At 40.1% G+C, this 24682-nt stretch overlaps 3 protein-coding genes across 10 annotated transcripts; all 3 read right to left on the minus strand.

Annotated features, from left to right (window-relative positions):
* Window positions 1–328: 328 nt before the first annotated feature.
* LOC115734201 (pentatricopeptide repeat-containing protein At3g48810) lies at window positions 329–6037 on the minus strand. 6 transcript variants are annotated; one of them, XM_048281084.1, is made up of 4 exons: window positions 3793–6037; window positions 1151–1341; window positions 779–906; window positions 329–538 (listed from the first exon to the last, which is right to left on the minus strand). In XM_048281084.1, the coding sequence occupies exons 1-2, from the start codon at window positions 5783–5785 to the stop codon at window positions 1268–1270; spliced, it is 2067 nt and encodes a 688-aa protein (XP_048137041.1). In that variant the 5' UTR covers window positions 5786–6037; the 3' UTR covers window positions 329–538; window positions 779–906; window positions 1151–1267. The 6 variants fall into 6 exon arrangements, with proteins under 6 accessions (XP_048137041.1, XP_048137039.1, XP_048137044.1 ...); XM_048281082.1 differs by having other exon boundaries at window positions 779–1341; XM_048281087.1 differs by having other exon boundaries at window positions 779–1341; window positions 3544–6037.
* Window positions 6038–9953: 3916 nt separating this feature from the next.
* LOC115734515 (protein WHAT'S THIS FACTOR 1 homolog, chloroplastic) lies at window positions 9954–12790 on the minus strand. Of its 2 annotated transcripts, XM_048281239.1 has the most exons (3): window positions 11404–12790; window positions 10702–10740; window positions 9954–10658 (listed from the first exon to the last, which is right to left on the minus strand). In XM_048281239.1, the coding sequence occupies exons 1-2, from the start codon at window positions 12593–12595 to the stop codon at window positions 10718–10720; spliced, it is 1215 nt and encodes a 404-aa protein (XP_048137196.1). In that variant the 5' UTR covers window positions 12596–12790; the 3' UTR covers window positions 9954–10658; window positions 10702–10717. The 2 variants fall into 2 exon arrangements, 1 of the variants encoding a protein (XP_048137196.1); XR_007198910.1 differs by having other exon boundaries at window positions 9954–10740; window positions 11313–12790.
* Window positions 12791–16078: 3288 nt separating this feature from the next.
* LOC115734445 (protein REDUCED WALL ACETYLATION 2) lies at window positions 16079–24154 on the minus strand. 2 transcript variants are annotated; one of them, XM_048280883.1, is made up of 17 exons: window positions 23784–24154; window positions 21356–21447; window positions 20675–20812; window positions 20522–20578; window positions 20333–20405; window positions 19448–19606; window positions 18972–19121; window positions 18637–18892; window positions 18436–18557; window positions 18230–18316; window positions 18035–18123; window positions 17897–17959; window positions 17688–17744; window positions 17203–17299; window positions 16970–17128; window positions 16499–16546; window positions 16079–16452 (listed from the first exon to the last, which is right to left on the minus strand). In XM_048280883.1, exons 1-16 carry the CDS (start codon window positions 23814–23816, stop codon window positions 16541–16543), a joined length of 1638 nt encoding a protein of 545 aa, XP_048136840.1. In that variant the 5' UTR covers window positions 23817–24154; the 3' UTR covers window positions 16079–16452; window positions 16499–16540. The 2 variants fall into 2 exon arrangements, with proteins under 2 accessions (XP_048136840.1, XP_048136839.1); XM_048280882.1 differs by having other exon boundaries at window positions 20675–20815.
* Window positions 24155–24682: the final 528 nt, after the last annotated feature.

Here is a 24682-nt window from a genome sequence, read left to right on the forward strand (position 1 = left end):
CTTTTTTGTCATGTATCATTCAATGGACAACTTTCCACCCCCCAAAAAGAGAAAAAAAAAAAAAATCTTTCAGTGGAGAACCATCCAACAGGGGAGGACGCTGACTACTCACCATGCCCCTTCGATAGAAAGGGCCTCTGAAATCCCACCAGATTGTTGGGGCCTCCAAAGACCACCAAACTCGGACGTAGTTCTTGCACAATACAACTTGGGATTGCTCAAAATACATGCGACTCTGTCCTCAACCAACGCCCAATTTCTAGAAGAGACCTAAGAGCAGCAGTAATCACTTCCTTTCTCGTCTCTTTAAAAGAAACAAGCCTACATCGAAAGATTATTACTAATTTGCATTAAAATGATACCACGAGCAACAATAGAACCAGGTATATGAAGTCTCCAATATAACAGTCTGCAAATATCACATGCAGACTGTCCGAGAATGCTCCAACAACTGATGAAAAAATTTCCCCCTGATTATTTGCAGTGGCCTGAGGACATTCCCTATCTCAAGAACTACGCAATCTTCTTACTCGGTCTCCTGCCCCACACAGGAAGAAACAGGACATTCAGAAAGATAAACCGGGCCTTCTTCCAGTGGCAATCACAAAGAATACAGACTTTGAATACAAGAGTTCCACTTTTTCGTTTTAAAAGAAATCAGTCCGTGGTAGCTAATCTATAAAAAAAAAAAAAATACTAAGAAATAATTAAAAAAATGTTGTTGGAACGCGGTTTAACATCTGTGATCTCCGCCAAATGCATTTCATGCTCATCCTACAGAGAAATTTCCATCTGATGATGAAGACCTGGCAATTCCATCAGGCATAGAAGCATTCGGCATTAGAACACCGTAAAAGAGCACATTGGACGGAAAACCAATGTTTCATTCCCAAGCTACATTATCACCTAGAACACATCAAAGACAGTAAAGTATACAAATGTAAGACAAAAGTATTGGATGGAAAAGAGGACAAGGCACATGCAAACGAGGACAAGAAAACTTTCATTATCTGGAAACAACCATCATATCTTTTTTATCAAGCTACTATCGTCATCATCAGCTGCTTCAAATGCAGTCAATCATAAACCGGCACAACATGCAAAGGAATCATCACTGTTCATGTAAATTCCTATCAAGATCTACAGTTACATTGATACATAAGAAAGAGATCTCTGAACAATTAGATGTAAAAACTTCAGACTTTGCATACGTGCATAGAAATATCAGACGCCTGAGGCAATATTGCCGAACGAAGGAGGAATTTTGCTACACCATCAGGTGAGAAAGCCTGCTGCCAGAAAACACAGATTTCGTTATTCCTTGAGCTTGATGGAAGACCCCTGAAATAAGACCATAGCACGATTAAGCAGGCACCTGGTCTGCCTAAACATATACTCTCACAGAATACTAAACTAAGCAGAAATGAAGGTAAAATTGTATTCAGACAGCAAAACATGAGAGACCAAAAACAAAATAGAAAAGAGGACTAAGACACCGCAGCAACGAGACAAGATATACACAACATTTGAGAAATTACATCTGAAGCTACTAGATTACAGCACATTTACTTGATCAGCATAGCAATTCGTTCATTTTCTAGTACATTTCAGACAATAAGCAGATGGATTAATCCTGCTCTATCAACAAAAAATGGTGGACTAATCCTGCTCAAGCCCGAGGAATTCACATTATATATCAACCCCCCAATTTCTATATATATGATAGAGTGGCAAGAGTTTCTATAAGGAAAGATCATCCTAACCATTAATCCGAAATTTTAGACCAGCTTTAATACTTTGAACTACGCCATTTACATCTACAACAAAAGTATCACGTAGTTTAGCTTCGTAGTACACATTAGATGATATAATAAGTTATTCCAACAAAGCTTAAGAGGGCACTGCGGGACTCAAAGCTTAAGAGGGCACTGCAGAGATGTCCCCTTGAAACTGGATACATTCCAATCATATTTGAAATCCCAACTGACAATTGTCTGGAAATAGTATACCAAGGATCCTCCACCAAGTTACCCATGATATGGTACATGAGAAGATAGATGCAATCTAGTCTCATGAGCACTGAAGCCACTAACAAGTAGGAATCGTTCTGGCCGATGGAAAGACAATCTACGAAGCCAAGCCAATCTAGCTGACGATGATATGGAAGAATGATTGGGGATATTGAAAACAAAATAAGACAAGCTAGTGCCATGGCACTGTCTATAGACAGGTAGTATGCATTATTAACCAGGAAAGACCCGTTAGAAGCCCCAAGAAAAATCACCTGATCTGCAACTAAGTTATTCAAATGGATTGCCACAACTATGGGACTCTGAATATCTAACACAGCATTACTTCCAGCTCTGGGCAGATGCTAGTCATCACCCTTGATAAGTTGATCACATGAGAAACCTTTCGAATCAAGGACTGTCAGAACCCTAAATTATTTACTCAGAGTAATTAAGGGACCAAATAGGTGCTAGAGTTCGTTTCCAGGCATTTATATGACATATTTTATCTTCATTAGATGTTAAATGGGTTTTTCTTTGCTACAGAGCTTTATTTAAAATCTAAAGCTTCATAGTTGGTATGCCTAGGTACAGGCATACTAGGTACAAGCATACTTCTGTCACAGGCAGGTGGCACTTAAGGGGGCAAAAATCACCCTGGGTTAGCAGTAGTTGCAGGAAACAAACTACCACATTGTGCTCATAACAACAATATCCTTGTTGCTTTCAATGTTGACTAGAAAACCAAAATGCTTAACCAGAGACATGTAACAAGTACATGGCGCATGCACAAATTCCGTTTAGAGAACTAATAAAGAATCATGCATGAACACAGATACAAAAAAAAGATAAAATCCCTGATCAACGAGAAGGACATTGAGACTGATGCATCAAGATAAGAGTCACTTATGGTCCAACTCCATTTTGTTCTCCTTCTATTTTAGAAAAACATACAAGAGATATTAAGGGTAAGCAAATTATAGATAGCATGTACAAGGTCCGTCTTAATGCAAGAAACAAAGAATTGTTGAGAAAGAAATGAGAAGAGGAGCATAATTCATCATTGGAGCCCATTTTAATCATGACAATCAGTTTGCAAACAAGAATCTCCCATTGTGGCAGAGATGGCTTCCTAATGATAAAAAAGCTAATAACTACATTCAGCATCTTTCAACAAATTAAAACTACAACTAGAATCTCCCATATAATAAAATAAATTAAAAGGGGAGGAGGAAACTTAGTAAAAAAAGGCCATGCAAGAGAATATAAAGGCCAAGCAGATATTCAAGCAGGAGAAGGTATAGCTGGTGCACACACACTAATCAATCTTGAAGAGTGATATTAAACAAGCAGTATTCCATATTAGCATTGGGGCTTCACTTTTGTTTATTTCTCCTTACCCCACTCTTTGCTCTAGTACATTTCTGATGTACTGGAATTCTTATTTTAATCCTTCATCATTTATTCAACAAAAGGTAAAAAGAAAGCAACTTAATACTGACAGTTACTGATTGTTGGGATACAGGACCTTTACCTTCTATCTGTGACTCAGAGGATTTATAATGCCGTTGTACATGTCAAAGAGAAAATGCTCCCAGCACATCATTGTTACATAAGATAGCCATGCAAGAATCTGCAACTCAGTGCAGCAGAACGTTCTCACTTAACATCTGCATTTGACACACTATGCAAATTCCATCTCCAGTGAACCTGAAATTCATTTGGCTGCTCATCTTCTGTGAGAAATTCAAAGCATTCGTCATCGTCATGTCTCATCCATTACCTATGAGATCATCTAGAATGTGAATGGGCCCCAAACTACCCATGCCATTAAAAAAATTCCGAACTAAGAGATTCCACATGACAATATTGGGAGATATCCCTTTGTTTATCATATTGTGGAGACAAATGACAGCATCTTCCATGCCAAAACAATTGCAAATCCCCCAAATATGATGCGTGTATGCTGTTACGTCAGGTTGCCACTCTCCAGCTTCGGTGCTAGCTTCCCATAATCGAATGGCCTCCTTAAACTTGCCCTGCTTACAATAGGCATGAGTCAACATGTTATATGTATAAGCATCAGGGTTTGTCCCTCTGACCACCATTTCCCCGAGAAACTGCAAAGCACTCTGAAGCATACCCTGGCGACAGAAACCAGAGAAAAGCATATTGTAAGTCATAATAGTCATCCGAATACCCCTTTCTTTCATCTCTTTGGCAATCTCAAATGCTGCCGTGAGCCTCCCTACTTTGAGAAAACCATTTATCAACTGATTATATGTAATTATGTCAGGGGAAAACCCATATTTCCTCATTAAATCTAGCACTTTTATGGCCCAATCAATTCTTCCACCATCACATAAACCTCCGATGAAGACATTGAATGTTACTAAGTTTGGAGGGCAATTATCCTCAACCATCTTCAATATCAAGGAATATGCTTGGTCAAACAATTTGTTTTTGCAGAGGACATCAACCATACAAGTATAAACGACAACATTGGGACAGCAACCACTGAACATCATCTTATTCCATATCTCTGATGCACCTACCAGACTCCCAGATTTTGCAAAACCATCAATAAGAATGCTATAAGTAGTACTGTTTGGAGGAACCCCATTTTTCTCCATCTGATCAGCAACAAGTACAGCCTCCTTCATACTCCCGTTAGACGATAGACCATGCAACAACGTATTATAGGAAACAATATTGGGCAGAAACCCTTCCCTGATCATCTTGTCCCACCAATCAAGAGCTTCATGAATCTTCCTTCTCAACAGAAGACCCTTCATTAACGAGGTAAAGCTGTAAATATTCGGGTGACATCCTCTTACAGACATCTGAGAAAAAATTGCCATAGCCAGCTCAACATGCCCTGCGTCCGAAAGAGAACTGATTATTGATGTATAAGTGATGACATTAGGGTCAATGTTCTCATCCACCATCTCGGCAAACAACCGAAAAGCTTCCTCGAATCTGTGTTCCCTACAAAACCCGTCAATCATAGCATTATAAACGGAGAGATACGGTCCAAACTTCCTAGCAAGTTCTCTCCCTTTCTCTACCTTACCGACTTTACACAAGGATGAAACTATAGTCGTGTAACTTACAGAATTCGGCAAACACTCCCTGTTCGACATTTCCTCGAGCAACTTCAGCGCACCATCCACTCTACCATTCTTGCACAGTGCCTTAATTAGGATATTATAAGTAAACACATTTGGCTCCATGCCATCCTTCTTCATGTTACTATACACCGGACTTATCATCGAAAACCTACCATCACTAAGCAAAGCATCTAACAGGTGATTATATATCTTCACCGTCGGCTGGCAGCCGAACTCTCTAATCCTATAAAACATCTTGAGCGCCTGCTCCACCAACCCAACTCGCCGATACGAGTCGATCACTTCCACGAACAACTCCTCCCCGCAGCCTATCCCTTCCAACTTCATCTGCTGCAGCAGGTACTGCACGGCGTCGATCTCGCCTTCGCGGCCCAGCTTCTTCACCATGACCTCGTACGTGAAGCGGGTGTGCCGGAAGAGACCCCCATTCGCGACTGACTCGAAGAACCGGAAGGCCGACGAGACGTCGGGGTCGCGGCTCAGCCTCCTCGCGACGTCGGACTCGTGGAGAATGACCTGGGTCTCGTCGGCCCGGGGTTTGCCCGAGTGACCCAGGACCGAATTCGCGTCGTCGCTGAGGAAAACCGGAATGCGGGGTTTCTTCTGCGCTTGCAGGAGTAAAGAACGCCCTCCTTTCAGATACATTATCGTCGTCCCAAAGAGATGGTACTGTCGACGACCCGCTGGGAATCGGGAAGCGCATCACTGCGCGAGCCCTTCGTAGGGATGTGCGAGCCCGTCGTAGGGATCGCGAGAATCGGAAGCTAGAAATGTAGACGCATTACTTCGAAGTTCAAACGAGTCTGCATCAAGAGCAGAAGCCAGAAGGTAGAGGAGACGGGCGAACATACAAAGTTTCCATGTCAAAAATGCAATCTTTAGCGGAAGTGAGAGAGGAAGAGATGGATTTTCGGGTTTTTTTTCCAAAATAATTTTTTTAATATTTACAAAATATATATATATTTAAAATATTTACAAATTTGGACCTTGCTTGGTGGTGGAAGTGCCGAGCGAGGAGCTGGGGTGGGCCCTGCCCCTCGCTCTACAACCTAGCTGCCGAGCAAGGCCCGACTAGGCCCGTTATTTATTTATAATTTCGTATTTTTTTTAAATTATTGATACTTATAATATTTAATTTATTTATAATTTTTTTTCTTGTGAAGCATAATTAGCAATAATTAATGTAAAAATTTATTGAGATATTTACTTAATTTATTAAGGAAAAGTTCTATAGGCATTTCTAAAATACTGGACAACATCCAGATTAATTCGTCCAATATTCAATGTACTTCGTAATGAACATCGTCTTACCCTTCATTGCTCAATCGAAATGCAATAGAGAGTGAAACGTTAGATTGAAGAGCACTGTTAAGATCATTCACGCTAGGTACGGGTTTAGTCAAACATTTTTGGACGTACGTACTCTCTCCCCTATGAGAAGAAATGAATTTTGGTGAACCCGCAGAAATGGTTTTCACGTGTCAGCATTCCTGTCCATCCCATCCATCACATCACGGAACAAAGGGTGATGCTATAACGTAATATAGCCGCAGGAATATGTTGGAAATCACGATAATAGATAGATGAGAAAGCGCAACAAAAGAGTTAAAAACCTCATGAAAAAATTAAAAACTGCAGTAAAAGAATGGAAATGAGTAAAGAAAAGGAAAAACTTTGGAAGAGCATATCTCATCGCTCGGGCGTCTGTTTGGGACAAATTTTTTTTTTATTTCACGTAATTTTTCGAGACGAATCCATTGGCAAATAGCCATAGGCGGTTTGGCCTCGGCTTTTTCCCCAAAAACGCCGTTTTCCTTGTCAATTTTGCATTTTCTCCCTCCAATGCCACTTCTCGATATCAAATGAACCCTCATTTCCCTCTTTCCTCTTTCAATCTTTCCATGCCAAACTCATTAAATATTATAAATATCAATAATTAAAAAAATACGAAATTTAAAAAATATATATATAAAGCCGGCTCGCTCGGCGGCTTAGCTGCCGAGTTGGTGTGGCCTTGCTTGGTAGCCCAACTGCCGAGCAAGGCCCAAATTTGTAAATATATATTTTAAAATATTTTTGTAAATATTTTTTTAAAAAAATTAATTTGGAAAAAAACCTTGAATTTTCCAAGCTTACAACCTACAAGGTTTTAAACTCATTTCCAACAAATTTATTTTTTTGTCATACAAAATAATAGAAAAAAGGTTAAAAATCGAAACTGGTCAAAGCCGATTCGGGAACCTATCTGGTCCAGGTGTGAGCCGGCTTATACCCGTTCGAGTAAAGTTGGTTCACTTTGATTCTCGAGATTAACGGTCCATCTCTCATCCCTACTCTGGATGCATGCATAAAAAACCCAAGACCCTCAAGAAGCGACTTAGGCAGCTTAAATCGTGAGGAGTTGAGTGACTTGACTAGTGATAGAGAGGGAGAGGCTCTGAAGTTTTGTGTTTATATTCTTATGCATAATCAAATAAGAAAGAGGACTCCCCTTTATATAGGAAGGAGCTTACAACCATAGATCTAATTCTCATCTAATAGCCTAGATCTCACCTCCCATTTTCTCAATGCAAATTAGCGACAAACCCTAGGGATCAAGACACAGTAAAGGGGCTTACAACCATAGATCTAATTCTCATCCAACAACCTAGATCTCACCTCCCATTTTCTCAAACCCTAGGATCAAGACACAATAAGTGTTGAGAGAGGAGAGGCACTGGGAGAAAGCTCTGTGTTTATATTCTTGTGGATGATCAAATGAAAATGAAGACTCCCCTTTATATAGGATGGGGTCTCGAATTATAACCATAAATCTAACTCTCATCTAACGGCCTATATCTCACCTCCTATTTTCCTAACTACCGATATTAAGTAGAAATATTCCATAACCTATGGCAAATTACCGACTCGCCTGCCCTTGGTAACATTCTAGAAAATAGTAGAATAAGATAGAAAATCTAGACAAACCTAAGGGACCAAGACAGAGCAAGTGTTGAGGCATCTTTTGGCCATCTGCACGACTGGTTGGGGCACGAAAACCTCGGCCAGTGTCACTTGTCTAGTAGGGTATGGCCCCGGCAAAGGTGGAGGAGATAGCTCCACAGGTGGCGGTGATATGATATCTTCGGAGGAAGTGGCCGCCCCGTTCGAAGTTTCATATGCTTGCTGGGATGGAGGGAGAGTCTATTACGACAGAAAGCTCAGGGTTAAATAGCTGGAGTTTGAGCACCACGGCTATTTGCTTCAACATGGTTAAGCATAGATAGCATGCGGATCAATGATCTCCAACATGCGAGGATGGCACAGCGATCACTGATCCTGATCAGTATTCCACCATTCCACATACTTCAATGATTTATGTGTAGACGATCGGGGACTCCATCGATAGTACCCTGTCTATGGAGCAGATCGACTTTCTTTCCGCTTCGGTGGATACAGATGAGGTGATGTCGGCGGTGTTTGATGTGGGTCGACATAAGGCTCCTGGGACTCGATGGCGATAATGCGGAGTTCTTCAAAATGTGTTGACAGACTGGCTGACGGGTTACGGAGGAGGCTACGGATTTTTTTCTCCCAAGGGAAACTTCTTCAGGAGGTCGACAATATCATCATCTCTCTTATTCCGGAGCTAGAAGAATCAAATAAAGCTCGCCAATTTCTGTCCTGTGTCCTGTGGCACCATCTCTAAGATTGTTGCTTCGCGAGCTACCACATGATGCCTCTCAAGAGTGAGATTTTCCTCGGAGCTGTCAATGAACAGGTAGGAGAGATGTTTTAGGAATTTCGCAGTGGGCGAGTGGCGGGGCTTTCTATAGGTGTTCCGTTGTATCGACGAAGCTCTCTCCTGCAGTGCGGATAGTGCGATGTTGGTCGACCGCAATGCTCCTCGAATTAAGCACTGGACAAGCGGATACTTGTCTTATGCGGGTTGGTCGACTCTAGCTTGTGAATTCGGTCCTCTTCACCATGCGAATTCATTGTTCTTCCATCTTTCTCATCCGAAGAAGGTGTGCAAGAAGGCTTGAGATGCTCATGCCTCGCTTTCGTTGGGCGGCGAAGGTGGCTTGGAGAGATGTTTTCCGGCTGAAGGTTGTGGGTGGGCTGGTTTAAAACAGGTCACAAATTGGAATTGAGCAGCGCAGCCGAAACATATGTGGCACTTGTTCGCAGATCCTTCGTATCCTGTGGGAGCAACAATTTTTCGGTATCTGCAGGTTTCGGATAAGTGCCTCATGGATTTGGCGGAATCTCCCCTATCTTCGCCGGCTGAAGGTTGTAGGTGGGCTAGTCCTTCCTGGCGTGGTTAGTCTGGTTGTGGTCTGTATAGAGTTCATCGCGCCCAGGTGGCCCTCTTTGATCGTATCCGGAAACTCATTCCAAAAGCCTTCCTCGCCTCTTCTTCTGGCGAAGATAAGGTGATTTGGAAGCCAAGTATCAATGTAGTATTCACCATCTCCTCAATTCGGGATCATCGTGGGAGTGTTCATCCTCCAGCAACTTTGGGCTAAGTTGGTATGGTTCAAGCTTGCCATTTGGGAGATACTTCCCACACGGGATCACATACGTCGCCTAGGTATTGCCGATTCACTGAGCGCAGCCTATGCTCGTGTCGATGGGGTTCACTGCATCATCTTGTCTTCCGCTGTTCGCTCCTTCCATACAGCATCGCACGGTGTTCTCCAAATTCTCGGTGGGCCAGCGAACCATCTGTTCAGTCTAGCCAAGGGGTTTAAGTGCATGTTGAGGGCTTGTGTTTATTATGCAAGGACGGAGCAGAATGCACGAAAAACAGGATAAAGACACTCCTTGGTGATGTGCTTATGTATCTTGACGTTGATTGACCTTAAGTTTTCTTTGGCTACTTGCTTAGTTCCTGAATCGTTTCGGTTATAGATAATAGAGCGGGTCATTTTCTAGGCTATGCCCTTGTGATTGTGCATATAGCTTTCCTTTCTAGATATATTTACTGATAAAGGAAAGACAAGAACCTGTAACAGATAAGAGTACACAAAGGAGACTACTAAATAGAGCTGAACAAAAGATCTCTGACAGGAAGTTCATACGGACTTCGAAGTAATACTTATAACTACAATTCTTCGTCTCTGTTCATCAATACTGCGAGCTAAGTCTTACCGATTCCCTCTGCTTTTTATGTCCAGTTGGAAAACACCCGATGTGCGAGTCTGATAGAAGCACCGTGCCCCGATCAACATAGCCCGCTACGTCATATGCATACACCACAGCCTTCAATTCAGCATTGCTGAAGCCATCATGGTCAATCCAAGTGAAACCAGCCACTTTAATACCGACATGATAGAAGACAAGACAATTACATTTGGGGCAAGTTCCTCTGAATGGGAAAGAGCATTGTACTGTATCCATAAGTGTTTCCAATTGGTCCACTATATGTTCAGTTGACATTTCATAATTGCCTTCCCTACAAAACTCGAGAATTGTATGCAAGTGTCGCAGGCCGAAAGCTTCTTGCCCGAGGACAAGCCTGTGCAGTGCCTGATGAGCTGGAACACCCGGTCAGCTTTCAGCCCGTGACACAAGCATGATGGTAGGGGTTGATGCTTAACCATACGAACTTTCTTTTCCTGCAATAAAACAGATGATTGCTTAGCTATCCAGCTAAAATGGATGATTTGATCACAGTAAGACAAATATTCTCGCACTTGAATAGTTAAACCTGTTAAATAAATTCATTTTCCCACCCTATCTAAGGGTAGAGACAGAATGAGATACCTACGACTTCTCTTATCATACTTTTAGCAAATGTTGCATTAAAGTAAAAGTGGCTTTACTAGCCATTAGGAGAACTGCTAAGGCAGACGCAGACTTCTGCCAGCATAATAGAGATCAGCAACAACTCATAGACTTAAGATTGCAATTCGAACCGACAAAATGAACTGAAGAGAACAATTACAATCTCTAAATGACAAATTTTGGCCAAAGCTTCCCAGCAAAATATAATGGATGCTTCAGCTTATAACACCATCATGGTAATGAAATCCACAACTCTGTGAAGATCCATGTGTTGTTTTCCTCACTTGTTCCAAACACAGACAATTAAAGTAGTACAAAATTTGATAATCTTAATGAATACCAAAGGACACTCTCCAAAAAAGAACTTGTAAAACAGGATTAGTTCATAAGTCAAGCTCTTTACCTTTCATTTCCAGCATAATTAGTCAATAATCGCAAGCTGCAATGTGAATATAATCTTCAAGTAGAAAGCTCTCAATGCGTTCTAATGTTACCGGTTGCCATCATTTCAATATCCTTCTCAAACTCTTCCTTTTGAGTCCTCATGCGTTCTCTTCTCTCTCGCCATCCCATCTCCACTAGTTCAACAAACTTGTCCTTAATCTCAAGCAAGGGATCCCTATCAATCAAGACACCGTCCTTATATGCTTCCCTCAAAATTGCCGTCTCTATATTGCCCTTCAGGGACATATAAAAGATCCCTGAATGTCTAGTGAAAACAGTCGAGAATGCATTTGAAAATCTATAGTCCTCAGTGAACTTGCCCAGGATTGGCACTGGAATCCTCTTAAGCAACGAGAGTGACAGCAACTCGTGGAAGACTCCCACTGTCCTCTTCTCCATCTCAACCGAAGCCTGGTCCAAATGCGACGCATCCTCGTATGGCGATATGTAATCAAGTTCCAACCAATCCCTCGTCCACTCCCTCATTTCCTTCTTCAAGAAAAAACCGGGCGGAAGCTTGACATTGAAATTAGGCCTGACCCGAATCCCTGTTAACCTTGCTTCCTCCTCCGCTCTCTTTTCAATTACAGATTTTGCCCATTCCGCTTCATAAGAAACCAGCTCCAAAAAGGATTTTCCCTCTCCTGGGGCCCCGACAAGCCTGAAATACTGAGAATACCTAGGGACTAAATTCACCATGAAGTCATTCGGGAACCCGAATTCTCTCTTCACATGAAGCAGCTTATCCGCGCTGATCACCTTGTCTTTTGACATCATCAGCAATTTACACAGCTTAGACACTATCAACGGCTCGTTCGCGCTGTTTACCCTCTTCTCCTCCTCAAGAAAGCCCCTAAGCCTATCGCTAGCCCGCAAGAAGGGGACAGGATCCGATTTTGGCTTAACCCTATCATAGTAAGTATCGAGTACACCCGGGTTTCGATCGAGGAACGTCTTTACCGTAAACTTGAGGCGCATGCGCTCGCGCCTCTTCTCGAGGTAGCGGAGCGGGATGACTTGGCCCGGCTCGTTGAGGACCTCCTTGACGACCCGAGCGCAGAGGTTGTAGCGCTTGTCGTTTTCTATGGCTTGGTCAAGCTTCGGGTCCTTGCGCCACTCGACTTTGAGGCTCGAAATGGGTCGGATCTGAAGACTGAATGGAGGGTTTTCGGAGGACATGGAGTTCGAGTGTTTCAGCTTCTGCAGAGTGTGAGTGAAGGAGGAGTGAGTTCTGAAAGACATGCCTGAGATGGACAGGCTCTTGCTTGGAAGGCGATGAGGTACCTGGAGGAGGCGTCGTCAGGGAGGGAGGGTACGGCGCCGCGCCGCGCCGCGCCGCCGTCGATGCCGGAGGAGAAAGAGGAGGAGGGGAGGCGTCGTTGGTGGTCTCCGCGGCTTTCAACGGAAAGCATTTACATTTATCGACTCGACTACTATTCGCATTGTAATTGACGGGGAAAATAAAAGAAAAGCAAAATTAAAAAAAAAAAATCAAAGTACTCTTATTTTCTCAAATAAATGTTTGAAGTTGGCCTTATTTTAAATAAAGACTTAAAGTGTTCTTATTATCTCAAATACGGGCATGGAGTGGATATTAAAGCCTGAAGTGACTTTATCGATCTCAAAAAAGGGCCCGACCCACCGGTTAACAGGGGCATTTTAGTCATTTAATAAATTTTATTATTTATTTTTTCCTTTTTGGAGTCTTTCAAAAATTTTATAAAAAATAAAACTGAAAAATAAAAGAAGGGATGAAAACACAAGCGAAGACCGACGACCCCGCCGAGCTCGAGACCGGCCAATGGCCGCACCCCCGGACTTAGGCGAGGGCTGTCGACTCTTGCCCAAATCTGATAGAGGATCGGGGCCCTCTCCCTATTGAGGCGAGGGCTTGCCGGCCAGAGCCACCGCCCCATCGGCGTTGGGGCGATGGCCACGGGCGGGAGGGCGGACCACTCCCGCTTGTGTTTTTCTTCTTCTTTTCTTTTTCAATTTTTAATTTAATTTAACTAAAAATTAAGTTAAAAGTGTATTTTGACAAAAATACCCCTAATCGGCCGGAATTTTTAGCCGACCAATTGGCCGGTGAGGTGATGCTCTTATTTGAAATGGTCATCGCTACTTCAAGCCCTTATTTGAGATAATAATTGCACTTCGGGTACTTATTTGAAACAAAAATCACTTTAGGCCCTTATTTGAGAAAATGAGAGCACTTGAGGCTCTCATTTAAAATTTTTCCTAAAAGAAAAGGGCTCGGAGTCTTCACTTTTTCCAAATAAAAGTTTAAGATGATTTTATTTTAAATAAGAATTTGAACTATTTTTATTGTCCAAAATAAAAGCTTAAAGCGAATATTATTTCAAATAAAAGCCTAAAATAACCTTATCGGTATCATAAAAGGACTCGACTCACCAATTAGTAGGGAATTTTGATCATTTAGTATTTTTTTATTATTTTATTATTTGTATTTTCCTTTTTTCAATTGTTCAAATTTTTTTAAAAAAAAAAAGTGAAAAAAATGAAGCACGGGGTGAGAAGATTGCCTTTAGCGAGGTCAAACCTTATTTGAAACAGTCATGACCACTTGAAACCTTTATTTGAGACAATAAAGGCACTTTATATCCTTATTTGAAATAATGACCATTTCAAGTTCTTATTTGAGAAAATGATAGTACTTAAGACTCTTATTTGAAATTTTTTCTAATTGATGTAAGCATTTCAACTTATATCTCATGGAATCAAGATTTCGGTTTTCCTTTTATTAGTATCAACATCTTATCCAAATAAATTAGTACAATATTATTAATTTGTTATTTGTCAATATGTTGGTAATCGATTGTGCTATTCTAAAGTTCCCGGAATTCGATTTGCGATAAATGCCTGATAGTGCTTCAAAATCCTCATCAGGGAAACGATTGACTTTGACATAATTACTAAAAAGGTCCTTCTAGTTAAAACCATAGAAGCCAGAAAAGTAGTTTACCAATAATATGTGTACACAATTTGATGAAAGATTACCGAAAAAGTACTAAATTTATTGTAATTGTGCCAACTCAATCTAAATCTGTTGTGTTTATGCTAATTCAATCGGATTGGCATGTGTGTGTGTGTGTATATATATTCCTTCTTTCGCTAGCCGCCCGCCGAGCCAAGTGACCGGGAAAGGCCGGGGTCAGCAAGGTCAAGCTCGGCTATCGAGTGGAGGAAGAAGGAAGACAAAAAAGGAAAGCGAAAGAAAAGAAAAGAAATAAAGTATAAGAAACTTGAATGACATATTAAAATATTATAAAAAAAATTGATCACATCGGTATTAGCAGCGCCGGCCGGTGAAATGAGCTGAATTAATACAAATACAAAAAGTTTAAGACTGAATTGATACAATTATAATATGTTTAAGACTTTTTTAATGATTTTTCTCAATTTGAATAACTCGTAATCTACCCGTCATACGAGTGAAGCTAATTATCCAAAAATAATATATAAAAAGAGCTTGACAAATAGCTTAAAAAGAAAATATTGTAATTCCCAATGCATTAATTGTCGTCGAAATATGCACGATTAATATTTCAAAAGTTAAATATTATATTAATAAAAATACATTTACTTGCTCTAAGCTCCACTTTGTTCATGGTATCATTTGCACTTAAAATCTTATTTGAACGTACACTATAGTATAACCTTTATAAAATAGTAGCTTCCTCGTGAACGTCTCAATTTGATTTATATATATATATATATATTTGGAATTATAACACAAATGATCCCTGAATTTCAATCTAATGTGTAATGTCAACTTTGACTGTTAATTTTTTTTTAATGTGGTTCATAAACATTTAATTTATTTAATGTAGTCCATGAACTTTTAATACATGTTCAATTTAGTTCGTAGATTATATGAAGATATTTAATGTTATCCTTGATCTTAAATTAAAGGAAAGACTAAAAAAATTGAACATAATTAAACATGTACGAAAAGCCTAGAAATCATATTGAATAAATTAAAAGTCCAATGATCATATTGAAGTAGACTAAAATTCATAGATCACATTGAATAAATTAAAAATTCATAATCCATTGTCTCTTTTATCTGATAATTCCCTAGAGTAAATAACACTAATTATATGTTATAATTTAAAGTATAACTTTTTCCTTTTTTGTATTCGTTTTAATTCTTGCGGCTTGAGCGAGAATTGCAGTGGCCAAACTTTACCTTTGGATTCCAAAATGAGTTGCTAATGGGACAATCGGGTTTATCTCATGCAAACCTTTCCTTTCCCCCACTTTATCTATAATTCAATAATGACATTTTAATTTGCAAATATTTGAAGAGAGCTAAAACTATCCTTCTTATGTTGTTTTATCCAAAATAAATTCCTGATGAATTCGACCAAAAAAAAAAAAAAAATTCCTGAAGAAGAGAGCGAGCTAGAAGAGCTCATCCCCTCCACAACCAAGTCTCTTTCGAAAGGCCGTCTTGCGAGCGGCCAAATGCAAAGCCGGAACTCTACCGAGGTCAGGGAAAAACAGCTCTTGCGTAACCGGGATTTCGATACTTCATCCCAATTCCAATCCCCGGAATTCCCGAAGCATCTCTACCTCGAAAGCTCAAAGTAGAACTCAAGCATAACAGTACAAGGTCATGAACTTTAATTAACCTGATATCTCATAATCCATGGCTCTCCAGGAAAGGTCCTGCAGGGGATGGCTAATCTAGAAACGCCTGAGTTCCTGCCCAGATGTTAACTCGTAAGACAGTTTCACTGTAATTGGAGGCAATAAAAGGGAAACTGAAAGCAGTTCCATCCGGAAACGGGGACGAGAGGGAGACAAATGGCAGGGCCAAATGCTTGTCGGTGTTCGGTATGACCCTGCGAGGGAGCCGCTAAGCAACATTGCTATCATGGTCTTGCTATTGCTCTTTTACTATCTTGGAAATGTTGAAATTACAAATGACAAGCACGGACGCCGAATCTGGGGCATCATTTTTACACGTCGTAAATGATATAGTATGCTTCGATTTGCAAGTGTCACACCTGTTTCCTCTGCTTACCAGTGTCGACCACCAATGGAAAACTTGGACTTCCCACATCCACCAAGATGGGGCACGTGCTCCTGATGGGAACTTCTCTTCCACCCAGACAAGACTGATAAGTAATCGTTCTATACAACGAATTTACGATTCATATCTTATACCTGCATAAAGTAGTTAACCATAACTTTATACTTCAAATTACATGATGAAATATACTCGCTGATGGTTAGCTATTTTTCAGTAACCTATGTCGCATGAACTGAGCATAATTTCCACTTCTTCCCCATACTACGAGTGAAAGAGAAAATGTAAAGACTACCATTAAAGCAGCCCAAGCAAGACTTACTACATCCGTGAAGCATGTTTCACTTTCATCACCTTTTTTAGGTGAAACCAAACATTAGGCTATTCAGCCCAGATGATTAAGGAATGCCTATGACATGAACCATCTTTTCTTACGACTATTACTGACTGACTCCGCAATATGATATATGTGGTTTCGAGTTCCTTGCATACTAAATCACCATTAACTCTCGTTTGAAGATAGATACGGACTAAGATCAATTAGGTTTAGTGATGCTTACCCATATCCGAGGGAACTTTAGGAAAACAAATGATAGAGAGTATAAAACACTTGAGATGACTGCCGCAGAAATCATATTGTTCAAAAGACGCTTGTCATCTTTACTAGGCACAAATGCATTTTTCAGTGTATTGGTAAGGTTGAAGAGTCGGTGTGAAACCTGCAAGCAAGAAACTCATGTAATGTGAGAATTTGAGAGGATCTGCGTAGTGCGAACTTAAACTCTCTACTCACCACAATGTATATAGAGGTAGTGAGCATGAAGTTCAACATTGGATAGTCAGGAATGAGTGACAGCAACAATTTTGGTTGACCATCCGGAGTGCCTGACCTGCAAGGTCAATGTTTTAAGAATTAGAAATTGGGCTTATGTCAACATATATCCCTTCATGCATGCCAATAAAGTAAAAGCTCAAAGTGATTAAATGCAGAATGATAACACTACTTCTAAAAAAGATGCTGTATAATTCCTGATTACCACCAATTCATGAATCAAGAACTTGTACGCAGCTCCATTGAAAGAAATGGTCATTGCAAGAGAGGCGACAAGATCAAATGTATCATGTAAAATGGTTTACTGTAGGGAGTCATGGTACACATGCTCCTTGCAAATGGCCTTCTTTTTTTTGTCGAAGCAAATGGCCATTTAACCAACCCAATTTTGGGTAATCTAAGTCATAGCAACAAGCATGTAAAAATATCAGATAAGCTTTATGTACCTTAACCAAATATGGATTTGTGAGATGTAGGTCTCCAGGGTTATCTTCCCAAGCCATCTAATAAAAGGAACCAACTTTGTTAGCATCCCATTGATCATCCACGGAATTTTGAGATAAGATGAAAGAGATATCCAAAATGCTACTTGAAACTTCAATAGTCTACATGAAACATAGAACTTTTGATATACATACAGATAAAGTTAACTTACGCAAAAAGGGTCAAAGTGCAACTCCGAAGATGTTGGGTAACGTTCCGCAAGGATATATAGACACTGACACAAAGAAATGATCCATTAATAACAAGCACCTCATCAAGCTCATGTTGCAAAGTAAGGAGAGTATCATACGTAATTGGGATCCATGAGGTATAAGGATGGTACTTATTGTAGGTTTTCTTATCCAGCTTGTATACATACTCAAACCACAGATATCCCACCTGCAAAATTTTAAAAATCGAAATGCTTTCAGGGATAATGCTTCTCAATCCATTGTCTAACGTAGATTGGTCCATTACTATTGTTATTGTCCTCCATATGAATTACCGTTAACGACGTCAATATGACAGTTCCTTTTATGGCGAGTCTGCGTTTCCATTCTGCTTCTTCCAGCTTCTCCATCCACCTTTCAACCTACAATAAGAAGCACACAATTTTAGCATCTACTGGAGATACGAATTCTTCTGTTAACTTTACCCACTAAAATTAAGTTAAGCAGATAAAGGAATATGAAAATCTAACACGCGACGTACAGTTGGATGATAATAAGCGTAGATCATCCCCACTATCCATATGTAGCGGTCAAGGCCGGAACGGAAGTGCCACTCATGCAATAAAGGATATTTTGCTTTTGAAGGATCTGGATCAGAATAACCTGAAAGGCAACAAAGTTTTCTTAGCAGGATTTAGGGATTTCGTCTGTCTATATATGGATGCTATAGATAATTACTAACCTAGAAGAAATGTGAAAGGGCTCCAAACCAGTTCGAATACTCCAGGAACTTCCCATACTAGAATAACCACCAAAAAGCAAGCAATGATTTTCAAAGCAATTGCCATCCCAACTTCATTGTATTTGTTTAGAATACCAAGTGCTCCATAGACCATAAGGGTGAACAGAGTGTGCATCGGGCAGATGTAATAAAGCGTGTAACTATTGTTGAGGACAACGCAGCAAAATAACACCAAGAAATTAAGTCGCCACATCATCTGTTCAACAAGAGGTTAATTCAGTAAGGAAGCAAGGCAAGTTCTAGGGAAACAATCTTCATCTAAGCAGTACACATACCTGGGCAAACCTTGCAAGGCTAAAATCTTTGCGCACATAATAATACGAAAAGTTCCCAAATCCAGTCATCCAGACATACGCGGCAATGAATAAGCGGATTGCATTATAGATTTCTGAGGCAGCAAAGTAATGGTACATCAAAAATAATACCTGCACAATGGAAGAAAAACTAAGCAACCGACCAAACAGACGGTTGGGACTTGGGAACTCCACCTACGCAGATAACTCTATGCAGCCAGAGTTTATTGAACCAGAATACCACATGGTATTGTCTGAAAAATCAAAGCTAATTGTTACAGTTAGAATTTTTCCACATACGTCTGCGTGCCCGAAAGTCGATATTCTCTGCCTAAGTAGCCATTAATTGTCAATTCAGCCGTGACAACTAAAGCTGCAGAGCTTTATCCAGTAGAAGAGCTCTACCGGGAAAAAAAAACATCCAGAATTTTGACAGTTTGGTCAAAAGAAACACTAACCTGCATCCAACCTTTCCACTCCTCAGTCTGATGTCTATTCAGATAAAGAATAGATTTCCCAGAAAGAGGTGACTTATCATTATGCATCTTGAAAGATGTCATTGCTGAAACGATGATGAGAAGGAAGTATAGAAATAAGAAAAGGTCCCGATTGTAACTCTGCATAGACAGGTAATGGTATGAAGAGCATTATCAGAAAAAAAATGAAGTCTATTACAAAGATTGAAAGACAAAAATCTATACATATATAGTGCGTGCTTATAACCTCTTTAATGAGAGGAATCTTTTAAAGGAAGTAAAATAAAGGCTACATTGAAGAAAAAATCTTGCATAATTTCTTTAACAAGTTCTTGGACTCCATAACTGTTGAAAAGGCAATGCAAAGCACATCTACACAACCAGTAAACCAATACAAAATTGGATGAATGTTCCTTCTATAATGGTAATTTATCGCTTGGGGATGAAGATGTCTATGCTAATTTGCTGAGAAAATTCAAATTGAATATTAATGAACTCACTTTTCAAATACAATTACAAGCTCCTTCTCACTGGGAATTGCTTTGCTACACTATAAACACTGAAAGAACAAAGCCATGGAGCCAGCAAGTCCAAAAAAAAAATAAAAAGGTGCATTCAAGTCTCTTCCCACTCAACCAAGTTATTAAACCATTACATGAAGGCCGTTGCATCAATTCTCTGCAATCATTTCCCGCCTGTAATACAATGTCTATGAGTTTCAATCCAAAATTCTACATCTACCAAACCTAAGACTATACACATTCTCATGAAAATCCGTCTATCCAAGCAAGTATTAATGATGAAGTTCATCATGCAGTATGAATGTTAAGCAATCATAAATTAGAGAGGCAAGCTAGCAAATTTCACCTTCTTTGATGAGCCAAAAAAATCAGTACGGTCACACAAGAAAAAGTATCCGAGAAGTATGCCAAATTCCGCTCTGCACGTAGAAACAGCAGTTTTGAAGAGACAGAGAGCAATTTACTGAAATATAATAAAAAAGATTAAAGCAGGTATTGCAAATCTTTAGAAAGAAACAATGCATTAGTTTCTTACACAGCCCTAAGAGTCAATCGATTTTCAACCAAGAAAGACTCGTCCATCACCAAAAATCTGTTGCAAACATAGAAATTAACGTGTTGAGTCACATGTGGAAAACGGCTGGAATTGGACAGAAAAGAGAAATCATCACTCCCAGTCTTTACTAACCTGAAAACAGGAGATGTGGCAGATGAATTTCTAGATCTGGGTGAAGCTGACTGGTGACCTCCACCCTCCAAAAATACTGCTCTGTCATCATCCTTGACCACATCATTCCCCATTTCAACTAAATTGACATCTGAGCGTCTACTGTCAGAAGAACAGGTTAGCATGAGAGAAAAGAAACAAAAACATATAAATTAGAATGAGTTAACGTGGATTTAGCTTTTTGTTGACCATTAGCACCAACATGGTGTACCCTAAAGTGGTTTGCGGCAGTAACCAGTTTGTGAGAGGAAAACTGTAGTTCCTATTCACAAACTTATATAGAAATTCGTGCCACATGGCTTTGCGCTGCAGTTGAATTTCCACACTTTATGAGCAAAAAGTACCAAAGTCTGACCAACACAAATGCTAACTCAGTAGATGTTAGTGTTAACCATACACAACTGTCATCAAAAAAGAAATCATGCTAAATTAATAGGAGCCATGCAACATAAAAAACTCCAAGGATGGATTGTGTCAAGAAATACATATCACCCAGACAGCAAACAAATCACTACAGACAATTTTTCTTAGGTGAAACCAAACGAGTTATTTGAAATCTTTTGCCAAATCAAGTTGTAACATAAGTCTTGTATGTTAACATAAGTCTTCTATATTATCAGCAAGGGGAATAATCCAACTTACACTTTGGATGAGACCGAATTTCTCTTGTACTCTAGAAGTTCTGAGTAAATCCACGCCACGATTGTCGGAATGATTCCGATCAGAAAGGAAACCTGATAATTAATTGAATGCGCTAGTAAGCATAACGTCACAACAGAAACACTTTTAAAATGCCATACCAGAACCAAATTATAACTGAAGGTGAATTCAACGGAGCTATTAACAAGATACACATTATTCTAGAAAGAATACTACAAATTCAGCGCAGATCTTGGAAATTCTGGTAACCGGCATCTTAGTTGGCTCTAAAATGGAAGAAGAGAGATGATTTTGAGAGTTTCTGCATATATGTGGCCTCCAAGTAAGAAAAAGTTCAGATGATAACACAGAGTAATAGAAAACATATTGACTTTAGGTCCTATGTCAAGGTGCCTCAGTAATTTGATAAATGTGCAAGTTGAGGGCAGTATGTGTCGTTTATTATTGGGATAAGTGTGTTGGAAGTCCTAAAACTTGTCACGAGAGTTCAATCGAGTCCTAAAATATTTAAAAAGTGCAATTATGCCCTCAAACTTGTCAGAAAGTGCATTGGAGTCCTAAATTTTTCAAAAAGTGCAATCAACGAAATGACTTGATTTCACTAATTTGACAATTTTTTATTGCATTAGGACTTGATTGACCTTTCTAACAAGTTTGAAGACTTAATTGCACATTTTTAAAGTTTTGAGACTCAATTGCACTTTCACGACAAGTTTTAGCACTTGATTGCACTTTCGTGACAAGTTTTAGGACTCCCAGCAAAGTTATACCTTTATGATTTGTTAAATTTCAAAGAAGAGCATCTCGGAAGGTGTCATCAGGGCTCTTCATTGGTGCAATATTAAAGCGTGTAAAAGGCAATGTGCTTTTGGCTATGTTTTATCTTAGAAGCAATTTACATGTGTGAGCACCTTTGTGAAGGTGTCGCTGGAAAGCTCTACATTGTTCAAGTACTAGAGGATGTTAAAGGCAATGTGCTTGGCTATGACTTTATATCTTGGCCATGCCATGGCTTACTCAGAGCATGAAATTGCAAATTTTTGCTTCCATCATATTGCAGAAGGAAAAATGAGCAATGTCAACAAAAATAGGCAATTATTCTCGATCTCGCATTACTACAATTTTGATGTTTTCTATATTCACTGCACTCACAGCCTATTCGTAAAGAAACCATAAGCCTATCCACCAGCCCCTGCCCCATGTATTCTCATTTAACTTTTACTAGACTTCTCTTTATCACTAGCATCTGTTTTACTATTTTGCGCAAACATTATTAACTACATGAAAAGTTAGGATAAAATATTGGGGGCATATCCTTGCAGGTTGAAAACTTTCTCCACAAATTAAAGAATAACCAAGGGGTGGGAGCGATGATTGCCTGGATCATAGTCTTCTAACTTGCGCCAAATGTTAATTTTCTCAAGAAAACATCATATTGTAATGTTAATTCACTCTAGATCTTATCATCTCTTGATGAGAAGATTTGTGAGTTTCCAGTGGGCCCAAATCTGGACAAATATATTGAGGAATCGGATGTGTAACTGGGCAAAGCTGTTGAGCCATATTGATCTATCTTATCTTCTGAGATTAGCTCTGCAGATCGTAATCTCACAGAAGCTTCTGTTCAGAATTCTGATTTGCAATTGCCAGCTTCGGCTAAACCCTCATGGAAGCAGGTTTTGCTTTGTTCTTAGGTGTACTTCTCACGTTGAAAAAGGTATTACAAAATGGAACTTATCTCTAATTGGCCAAAAGCAAAAGGAAATGAAAGATATTGTTTCTCTGCAATCAGAATTCAAGGAGTTTGCTGGTAAAGTTAGTGTTGTTGCTCCTGGTTTTCCACGAATTGCATTTGCTGGAATGCTAGAGCTTTTTGTTATAATCAGGCTTGTCTTCAATGCGTTTCTCTACGTTGATTAGAGAGCAATGAATGATGCAGTCCATGGAAAGAGTTTTGATTCAGCTGTAGACATTTTAGAGACAATTGCGAAGATGGTGAACTCTGGAGTAAGATACAGAGTTGAAAATGATGGCAGTATAGTCAGAGAAGTACAGAGTTTGCGACAATTTCTTGATATTATTGTAAAGTTCTGACCTTTCGATGATTTTTTGGTGACAGTTTGTAATGCAGACCGTAGTAGGGATTGACTGCACTATATCTTGATGAGTATTGAAGTGCGGTAATTTACCAATAAAAAGAAGACACTTTTAATAAAAGAATCAACCGCCATTCACCACCGACACAATTTGATGCGCGACAATGCTCGCATCTCCGGAATCAAACTCAAATCTCTACTTCACAATAGCATATGCTCACTATCCAGCAAAATTTCACCCACGCAACGCGAGATCTACCGCTGTAACCGCTCATAACCGTTAAAACAAAAGGCTACTTCTCAGAGCGACGCACCTGGCCAGGAGTCACAGGACCGTAGATCGCCATTGCTAGAGAATCCGAACGCCGAACTGGCCGATTCGGACGCGATGAGGCCGGTTAAACAACGAGCATTTGGCCGTGAGGGCGAATTCCGCTGGAGGCGAAGCCGGATCCGCCGGCGGCGAGCTCAGCTTCAGGCGCAAGCGTGAGGAGAGAGGAATCCGACAGGGACCAGGCGGCGAGCGAGGAGATCACGGCGAGAAACGCGTTGTTGTTGGAGCTACGAAGAGGATGAGAGGAGCATTGATGAGAGAGTCTGCGGGGGTGGTGAAGTTAAAGTAGGAGAGTGACGGTGAAGAGCGAAGATCAGAAGAGTGGAGCTGCGAAGAGAGAGAAAGTATTTGACGCGTCACCTCACGCGCCCCGCCGCGCCTTTCCTTATCTGCAACCGACTCATTTAGGGAAAATTACAACCCGCCCCCTGAATGGCCTCATTTTCGCAAAATTGGCCACGAACTTGAGTTCCTGTCTCAAATGGCCCCCCGGGCTTGAGAAAACATGTCTTCTCTTCTCGTCGTCACAGCAATCATCCCTAAAACTGCAACGTTTTAAGAAAAACGTGAGAGTCAACATGCTGTCCCTGAGCCTGGCAAGCCTAACCCTCGTCGATGCCTTTGGGAACTATTTGAGACAAACGAATGCATAAGGTGTAATTAAAATAAAAAATTAAAAAAGGAGAGCCCCACTTCGGGAGGCTAAAATTGGAACTTTACCTGCTAATTCATGCTTGAAGTCTCCAGAAAGATGATTAGATTAGCGATAAAAAAAGATGACGTCACCTTTCACGAGGTCGAGAGTTTCTTTTCACGTGGCAAGTTTATTCGATGTTTTGTGGCGTCATCTCTCGTCGGTACTGCATAGTTCGATTCATA

Source organism: Rhodamnia argentea, chromosome 6 (assembly GCF_020921035.1).
Source record: "Rhodamnia argentea isolate NSW1041297 chromosome 6, ASM2092103v1, whole genome shotgun sequence".
Lineage (NCBI taxonomy): Eukaryota > Viridiplantae > Streptophyta > Magnoliopsida > Myrtales > Myrtaceae > Rhodamnia > Rhodamnia argentea.